Below are 9,599 nucleotides of genomic sequence, written 5' to 3'. Positions count from 1 at the left end.
TGGGATCTCAACCTGGAATTCCAATGGTCAGGGGAGACTGCGGGAACTATCGGATAGCTACTCACAGTGCAACGCTCCAGAAATCGACGCTAGCCTTGGTACATGGACGCACACCACCGAATTATTGTGCTTTGTGTGGCCGCGTGAACTCGACTTCATACAATCTTTTACAAAACCGGTTTATGTAAAATCGGAATAATCCTGTAGTGTAGACATACTCTTAGGTGTGATTTTACAGATTTTAGTATCTCCAGATTCTGTGTAGGACCAGTTGCATCACCTATAAAATGTAATTAATATTTTGTAACTCAGTACAGCACAGCTGACTATCTGCACTGTTATAAAAGGGTAATCAGCAAGAGGGTTATAGTAGTTCTTGTAATACTTAAATAGATGACATGCAGCCGTTAAGAGAAACCTCCCTACTTGCAATAGAAATTACTTGTGAATTAAGAAACTGAACTGATTATTCAGACAGTGCCTACATGGATGTTAGTGCACTAAAGTATTTCGTGTCTGTTGATAAAAAGGAATACAAGCAAAGTTCATATGCAGATTTATGAAAAATAAATTTATTACATAACACCTTGTTTTTAACAATGTTCAGTTTTTTATTCAGAATACTTGCGTCATTCATGTAAAATAGTTTGATACAGTACATTGTATATTATAGTTTTTCCTCAAATTCTAAGGCTCTCCTAACACCTCATCCTTTGCTGTAATAAGGGCATCCCTAATAACGTGCGAAAATATTTTAAAAATAATTAACTGAACAAAATTTAAAATCCACTACACCAATCCATCTCTCAAAAATCATGACGAAATATCTGAATGGATGCCGCGCCTTTTTAGGAAATATCATTCATGCTTTTTTAATCCCAAAGCATGCTCACAAATCAGCAACACTAATAGGAAAAATAAAACACTGTCTATGACAATCATTTCAGTTTGTTTGCTGAACCAAACGTTTATATCAATGACAACATACTTATTTTACTATCAAATAGCAGCTTTAATACCAGTCAAGTCATAGATTTAAAAACAAAAACAAATCTATATGTTGGAAATTAATCTTTGGGAGGCTTGTAATCTGCTGGAAAAATGCAAATGTTTTCATTTTCTTAAAAAATCTTATTGTAGCAATTTTGTTGGTCATAAAACATTGATCAATGTGGAAAATGAACCAACTCACAAAAGTCACTAAAAATAAATGTATATCAAAATTATCTCAATTAGAGTCATGGTTATTTTGCTTTTTTGCCATGTTAACATATACTGTATGCTTCAAGTACCAGTTAAAGTACCAGATTTTGTGTACTATTGGTCAGATAATGTTGTTACATCAAGAGAATTCACCACATACAATTAAAAATATGCTTGCCCCTAGCACATTTCACAGCTTCAACTGCTACAGACTGTCACTGAAAAAAATGCATTGGTCAGTCTGAACCATGTCAAGTAAACTATGGAAGTAGCATATCCACAACACAAACTGTGCTAGCACTTTCTTTTCAAGTCTAACCCAAAAACAGGTACAATTTGGGAGCCACTACTCCATTCTGTGAAAAGTGGTGGAACTTGGCTATCAGACATTTTGAAAGTGTGTTTGTACAGTACATTCTTGTGGCCCAAGCCAGGTTCCAGGCAGACAGCTGCATGACCAGTCCTACAGCATTAGCAACAGTGCATTGACATTATTCAGGTGCAGCTCAGTACCGGTGTGTCTGATGTGAGTACTGTGGAGGCTGCTGGGAGGTAGTTGAATATCCCATGCTGCTCTGTGGCTGCGATGTGCTTGGTCCAGGGTTGGGATAGGCAGCATGGGGATTGGAACGCTGGAAACCATGAAGGAGAAGAGAATTGATCCCTACAGTGGATGCATTTATAATACAAATATAATACCCAATAATTTTTTGAGGTCTCTGTGCTGTGTGGGGCAATAATTAATATCTACTACAGCACAGTATATCAATCACTTGTATTTACAGCATTTTACTTATTTTGATTACAGTAACTAAGGATATGAGCACCAGGAATATTTGACTGAGAGCTAGTAACAAGTAATGCTGTTTGTTACCCATTCTGAACTGTTCCTTCTGAATTCTTATCTGTCATGTCACCAATGCCGCTTCAACTATCCAGACATCTTATGCTCACCACTGTGGTACATCAGTGTGTTTAAAATAAAAACAAACAAAAAAACAAAACTTACAGCCAAAAATATCCTAGATGCTCTCCATTGCGGTTTTCTTCCCCCTCCAAGAGCACATATTTGGGAGGTTTGTTGTGTATTTAATATCGATGATAATGCAAGGAAGTTTCTCTGGGAGACCTTTGCATACGAGATTAATTTTGATTTACTGGAGCATTCGCTATAAGGTAGGTGTTTTCTAGACAGCCAAGAAGAGATAGTCCCTGCCCCAAACAGCTCACAAAGAAACCAAAATCTTGTACTCTTATAACCTGCTTAGGACCAAATGTGGGATACCACAAAAAAAGGATGTATTGTTTAATTGTTACAGTTTAAACAGCTGTAATTGATGTGGGATTTATTTCTTTAAACACTTAAACTCTTCCTTTTCATGAGTCTTCATTTGGATCAGAAGTTAAGTTAAATTCAATAAATGTGTTGAGATGGCTACATACTGGGGAAATAAAAATAAAGGAATGCCCTTTACAAAGCAAGGTAGGTGGATACTCTCCACACATGCATTTAAGGGACTGAATCACTCTCTAGGTGTGTGGTGTGGAGGGGAAAAGAAATAATTAGAACAGTACTTCCAGCCAGCAGGAATAAATTAGCATTGCTGTACATCACAGCTCACACGATGGCTGAGCTGTTATGACATTTAACTTCACTCTTGAGAGACTCACTACTCACTTAATGAGAAGTGTCAGAATAACAGAACAGCCATCATGTGATCCAGTTCTGTATAATAAATAAAGGTTATGTTTAAAAGTGCAAAAATCTCTCGGTGTACTTTTTGGCAAAATGTGTCTCAAGTATGCAGGAAACTGAAAAAAACTTTGAAGTTTAAAATGAGCCATTAATGCTTTATTTGTAATATAGTTAATAGACAGGCTTCCACAACCTGACTACTGAAAAATGTTTCTTATTTATTTTATGTGGCCAATTACAAGATCACTCAGTGTATTCACATCATGTAGAGCAACAAGTGACTTTTGAAAACAGAAGTTAAAATCCCAAAACAACCCAGCCCGCTCTACCTCCAAACACCACTAACCCTCTCCTCATAAGACAAAAGCTTGTTACATCCTCTGGGGACAGGACTGCTCCAATTCATTTCAATGTTGTCACATTAAATGTGCAAGTTGGCATGTCTGAAACCAAGGGACATGGAAGTCTATATACCTGTAAAAATCCTTACCTAATTGCTTTTATGCATGACAGAAAAGGTTGCATGGGGGAGAATTTATAGGCCAGTTTGCTTTAGGGAGATTAAACAAAGGATTTAGCTGTTGAGGGGATGTCTTGGTAAACCTCCTTAAGGGATGGTTATTTCCCTCAGAGGGCTCAGATGTCACAGTATGAGAGAACCAAGGGACTGGTGTTTGGTCAAAACAATGGTGTATTTTTAAATTTTCTCCTTCCTCCTTGGGTTGAAGAATCTCAGGGGGATATTCAGAGAGATGTGTGTCCATCAACAAGTGGCATTTAATTGATTTGGCCTCAGTGCTGTCAAGCTCATGTGGGTTCCTTCCATTTGCCTTATTTACTGTATGTAAACTCATGAGTGTAATATCATCCTTGCCTTCTTAAATGTCTGGGCAAAATAGACTGAATTTCTCAAAGTCAAACATTAAACCTTTCCAAGGCATAGCATAAAGGTGAGCAGTCAGGAGGAGCCAAAGCATTTGCAAGAGCTGCTGAGACAGTGAAGGGGCAGTTACCACTCCTCCATGCAAAAATCCTCCTATATGGCCCTTGTTGAAAAATACTGCCCCCCTCATGCAATAAGCCTGGGAGGGATGTCAGTGGAGTGAGAAAGCTGAGAAAGGAGCACAGCTTTCCTCAATCTAAATGAGGGTGACAGGTGGACTCCCTAAGCAATCCCTGCATACACGGAGGGTGATTCGGAGCCGCCTGACTTCCCAGCTTGTAGACTTCAATCCATGCTCACAGGAGAGGTAGCTTGGGTTTGCTCTGATTCCCATGCTCTCAGGTCAGCTGCCACTGTGAAGTGGGGTGAATAACATGTGAATAGTGCAAGCAAGTGGAGATCCCCTGCCCCAACACACAAGCCCTACACCCCTCTTTTCCTTAGCTATGTCAGTCAGCATAGAAGAGAGACAAGAGATTCTGCTGCATCTGCCTTCTTCAGAGACTCAGGCAGAAAGGAATCAGCAGAAATGATGCCAGAATAATCTTTGGACAGCAACTGACTTAGCTGCCTGCAGGTTTAAGAGGGATCAACCCTTGTGCTGGAAAATATTCTGTGAATGCACACTCCACTGAGGGAGAGACTATTATAGTTACATTCTAAGGCAGCCCTTGCCGCACAATGGTTAAGGTTGAACAGAGCTTTCTGTTTAGAACTGATTATTCGAAGTGCTCTAAAACCCACATGCATAGTGAAACAGATCTGAAAATTGATACACTAGCTGAAGTCCTGGGGTAGGGTTAGTAAAGAAAATTTGGGGTCATTTGGCTATGAGCTCATGGCATTCAGCTCCTGCAAAATGACCTGCCTTTATGTTTTTCGGTTCTTATACCTTTGTGTGTGCAGAGCCAAGGGAAAAATTGTAGGCTTTATGAGGATCAGGGCCATACCACTGGGCTATCTGAATGCATCTAGTCAATGATCCCAAGAACTAGTTTCAAAAGTCAATTATTTCAAAGTTATTGGACTTTCATTCTTGTTTTATGAAGTGGTTCACAGGGGGTATGGCAAGCAAACTGACAGCAGCTAACTTACAGAGACAGAGGATCTAACTTCTCACTTTTCTCAAGCATTGTTATATCTTTCACAATATAAACATGCTTTAGTCCCTCATTTTGAAAAACCCACCATTGACTTCACGGGCCTCTCCAGCTAACCACTCATCTCCCTTTTCCTGTCTACAATCACTCTCTGGAGTTCCTCTACACCTATTCCATTTTAGACCCCTTCCAATCCAGCTTCTGCCTCTTGTGGTCCACTGAAACTAGCCTCTCAAAGTCTCTAATGATCTATTCTCTAGGCAAAACTCAAAATCAGTGCTCCATCCTGGTCAACCACCTGTGACACTGTTGAGCATGCTCTTCTTGAAATCTTGTCCTCAACTTGGCATCCATTACTTTGTCTTCTCCTACTTCTCAACTTGCTCCTTCAGCATGTCCTTTGGAAAACCTTCTACATCTTCCCTCCAACTTTCTGTTGCTGTTCCACTACTCCAAAGGCTCTCACCTTGGTCCCTTTTTCTTTGCCCTCCATGTCTTATTTCTGGGTAATCTCATCCACAAACACAAATCCAACCACTATCTCTATGCTGATGACTCACAGATTACCTCTCTACTTCAGAAAGGTCTACTTTTGTCCAAATTAAAATCTCTGTCTGTTGCTGAACTTCAGTTCAGTTCAACATGGCTAAAACAGAGCTCTTAATCTTCCTCTGCAAGCCCTGCATGTTACCTCTCTTGTCAATCACTGTGGACAATACCACTATTCATCCTGCCTATGACTCAGGCCCATAATCAGGTCATCAGCTTTGACTATGACCGCTCTCTCGGGCCTAACCTATGTCTAAATCTAGCCAATTTTTCTGCATCGCTTCTCTAAGGTATTGCCTTTTTCAATCCAGCCACACAGCTAAAACTCACTTCCAGGCTCTCATCTCGCATCTCAAATACTGCAATGTCCTTTTCTCCAGCAAATGGAACTTTGCCTAAGTCGTATCCAGAATGCTGCTTCAAAACATTTTTCTAGCCTGTCACTTTGACCACTTCATCCCACCCCACTTTTGCATCCCTCCACTGGCTCCCTCTTCTCTATCACAAAACAAACTGCTTTTCCTTACTTTCAAGGCTCTTCATTGCCCACCCCGCCCTAGCTATCATCTGTTGTTCACTATTGAGATGTCAGCTCCTGCCTCCCTAGCCTGCTTGTTAAATTTTCAAACAAGCACCTTCATACTTCCTCCCATTCTGCCCCATATTAACCTTCTTCAAACCCTCCATGAATCTCTTCTTTTCTAACAAGACAAGAGTTCAGATGCTCTTGTCTTGAGACCACTCCCTATATCATGCTGATCAATATTGTCTCATTTTCTTATATTCCCTGATCCGTCTGTATCCATCTGTCGTCTCTTGTTTTATAATTTAATTATAGGCTCTCTGAACCATCCTTTTGCTCTGTGTTTGCACCGTGCCTACCACAATGGGGTCCTGCTCCGTGACTAGGGCTTCTAGGTACTAAGGTAATAATAACAACAACAACAAGTTATTGTTTCCTTGCCACTCCTAACTTGACTCGCCTCAGAAGTTGAAGTTGCAGGATTGGATAGTCAGAAAAAAAAATATTTTTTTAACTGAGCGCACTTGATCTGAAAGCAGTTGAGATACAGTAAATACAGAACCCCACCATACCATTATACAAAATCATTTTTAGAGTAGAGTTGCACTGTAAGTAGTTTCTTCTAAGTTACAATACACAAGAGCCAAATATATAATACATGGAAAACTGAAGTTGAGATACCTGATAGTCTGAGGTCATAATTAGTCCACCTGAGGTAGTGGTAGGAGGAACAACTCTCACTTTTTTCAATGGGGGTCCCTGTGTATGACTGTTGTCTTGGTTTCCTGGATGACCCGTTCCATTAGTATGGTTATTGCCCTGCTGCTGCTGCTGATTCTTCTCAATTGGTTAAACACAAAGAAAAATTTCAACTCAGAAGCAGTACAAGAGCAGCAAATGTGAAATACTGAGGTAAAGCTGTATTTTAATACTTACTTTGTCTCCTTTATCATCGGGTTCTTCTTCTGTTAAAAATTCTCGTTTTGGGTAGGGGATCTGACAACCTGCGAAAACACTGCAAAAACAAATTAGCAGCCTTGGTATATCTGCCTAGAATCAGAGAGGTTAGTCGTAGATGAAGACCTTGTATTTTGTCTAGTCTAGTTTCAAATTTCCTTAACCACAGCCTAATATATCTGTCAAGTTGTTTACCCCTTCTTAATAACGTCATTTACTGAGCCTAGGCATTCACATATATTTGTTTTAACCTTTTGGTCATTTCTATTCTCCTCCTCCCAACTCCCAACAATTTGTTAGTGTTTCTCGGTAATATGGTGACAAGACTGGAGTTGGAGAGATGGAAGAGTCCTATTAGATACCAGAGTCAATTCCTCTATAAGTGCACAATGTAGGTCCCTTCGTCCAGTTATACAGAAATTCGTAAAATGTTGAACTAAATAAAAGTCATCAATAATTGTGGTCCAGATGGTTAAAAACTTCATTACCAAATAAAAAAACATTAACTGTGACAAGACCTGGAAGCTTTTGGAGGTATGTGGTCTCTCACCTTAGACTCATGGACATACATGAATGAATGTGTTACTGCTAACCCAAGCTAAGATTTCTCCACTTGTATTCATATGGATATACCTTTATTTATAACTAGCCTCTGTACCTGTGAACATGCTATTAATTTTGTATTAAAATGTTACCAATATACGGTTGAGGGAAAAGAATATTGACCTAAGAGCAGTTTCTGCAAAACCAAACCACTTGCATGACAGCACTAGAATATAAAGACAGGTCAGGAGCCGTTATAAATATTTCACTAAGATGAGCTGAATTAATTTCATTTTAATTAACTGTTTTAAATATACGCAACACATTTTATAAATTCTTCCCTTAATAATGAAAAAAGGAATGATACGCAGCATGTGCTACTAGCCTTTCTAAAACAAGGCCACTCAAGCACTGGCTGGCCATCTTAGGATGCTTTATCATAGACTGTTCACACTTTTTGTCTCTAAGCTCTTATGTTTAAAATCTCCCTGTGCAGTTGAAAAGAAAGTGTGTCTATGGAAAATGGATTTAAGCTGTGAAGTATGAAAGTACAGAGAGACTACACTATTTCCCTCCCTCCATTCCCCCATCCCCATCTACTGAATTTACAACAAAGGGTAAGATGGAAAAATGTAAACTAATTAGTAAATGTCATCGGCATTCTAGAACAGAAAACTGGACCTGCAGGCACTTAGCAGTTGTCCGCAAAGATCTGTAGCATGCATAATCAACCTGTCAGTGAATAACAAGATTAGTGCTGTGACTAACAGGATCAAAGTTTCATAAAGCAAGAGATTAATAGGAATGCTACTTAATTTTAAAAACCTCAAATGGCATTTTAGTTAGTATAGCTTTTTCTTTGCTTGTCAAAACAGTAAGTTATTTAATTCATTATTCAAACACACAGGTATGTATTTATAGTAAGCAGTAAACAAAGAGCATACATTAAAAAATATCTGAATATGCTAACAGATTAATAAACTGACTACTTACTCAGATGTGGGAAGTGGATCTTCTAAGAAATAAGGATCCTGCATAGCCTGTTCTGAGGTAATTCTCTTTATTGGGTCCATAGTAAGCAATTTCTGAAGCTAAGCAGAGTTTTAAAAAAAGTTCAGATTTATGAAAACTATTAACGAAAACCTTTGTCCCACTGTATTCTGAAATGAAAAACTGCCACCCATATGATGTAATTTCTAGACCCCAATCACTTATGGCAAATATAAACCATATTTTACCCTCATGTTTTAAATATTAATTGAATTTGTTATTGAATAACCACTTGTTTCTACCTATAAAACTTAAAACTCACTAAAATAATTAGTTTTGTCGTAAGTGCTCTATCCACAAAATCCTCAAAACTCCCTCCCGCCCTCATAATCAATATACTGTAGTTTTGCTGGTCTGTCCTTTCTCTGTGAAGCAGCTGTATTTTAAAATGAATTCACACACATTAACTGAGTTTTTATGTCACACTGACATGCACATTTACTTGGAAGAAACTATCTTTGAGGAATTTTCATTTGATTTATAGACAACCAATATTCTGACCAAGACTCCACATTTACTACAGCTCCATTATCAGTACTATTTATATAGCACCACTGACACTGAATACCCACCACAGAAAGTGGCAATCATAATGTAATACATGTCTAGATGCGACCAGAAACTCCACCTGCCCAAGTACCTCACAAATAATGGCATCCAATGTGGACGTACTAATTATGAGGATAGTAGGCTCACTGTATTTTAAATGTCTGAATGGCATTCAGAGGAGGGAGATGAGCAAAATCTTAGATCTTACTTTATTTATTGATCTCAAATCATTAGTAAAATCAATGGGAAGGCTCCAGCAGGTACAAAATGCAGCTGTCTGCCTCCTCCATGAGCACACCAAGCTTGTGCTCTAGTCCCTCCGCTAGGTGAGAGTCCATTTCCATAGCCAGTTGAAGGTTATTGTCTTAATCTTCATACTAACTAACAGATCAGGTATCAGCTGCATTACAGGACATATTTCATATTTCATCCAGTGCTGCCAAGAAAGTGATGCTCCTCTGGGACAATGCAGATCACAAAGCATGA

At 38.9% G+C, this 9,599-nt stretch overlaps 1 protein-coding gene across 6 annotated transcripts in view; it reads right to left on the bottom strand.

Moving 5' to 3' along the window:
- Positions 1 to 552: 552 nt before the first annotated feature.
- Positions 553 to 9,599, bottom strand: part of CDK8 (cyclin dependent kinase 8) — a 161,654-nt gene continuing 152,607 nt past the window's right edge. For 2 of the 6 annotated variants that reach the window (XM_030562356.1, XM_030562400.1), the window contains 4 exons: positions 8,508 to 8,605; positions 6,951 to 7,029; positions 6,696 to 6,854; positions 553 to 1,867 (listed from right to left, as the gene is read on the bottom strand). In XM_030562356.1, the coding sequence (XP_030418216.1) occupies positions 1,667 to 1,867; positions 6,696 to 6,854; positions 6,951 to 7,029; positions 8,508 to 8,605 (537 nt within the window). In that variant the 3' untranslated portion in view covers positions 553 to 1,666. Of the gene's footprint in view, positions 1,868 to 2,212; positions 4,196 to 6,695; positions 6,855 to 6,950; positions 7,030 to 8,507; positions 8,606 to 9,599 lie in introns of all 6 variants that reach the window. The other 4 variants (XR_004000347.1, XM_030562375.1, XM_030562366.1 and 1 more) reach the window with 4 other exon arrangements.

Source organism: Gopherus evgoodei, chromosome 1 (assembly GCF_007399415.2).
Source record: "Gopherus evgoodei ecotype Sinaloan lineage chromosome 1, rGopEvg1_v1.p, whole genome shotgun sequence".
NCBI lineage: Eukaryota > Metazoa > Chordata > Testudines > Testudinidae > Gopherus > Gopherus evgoodei.
The sequence above is the reverse complement of the archived record's forward strand: the minus strand, read 5'-3'. Positions and strand labels throughout refer to the sequence as shown.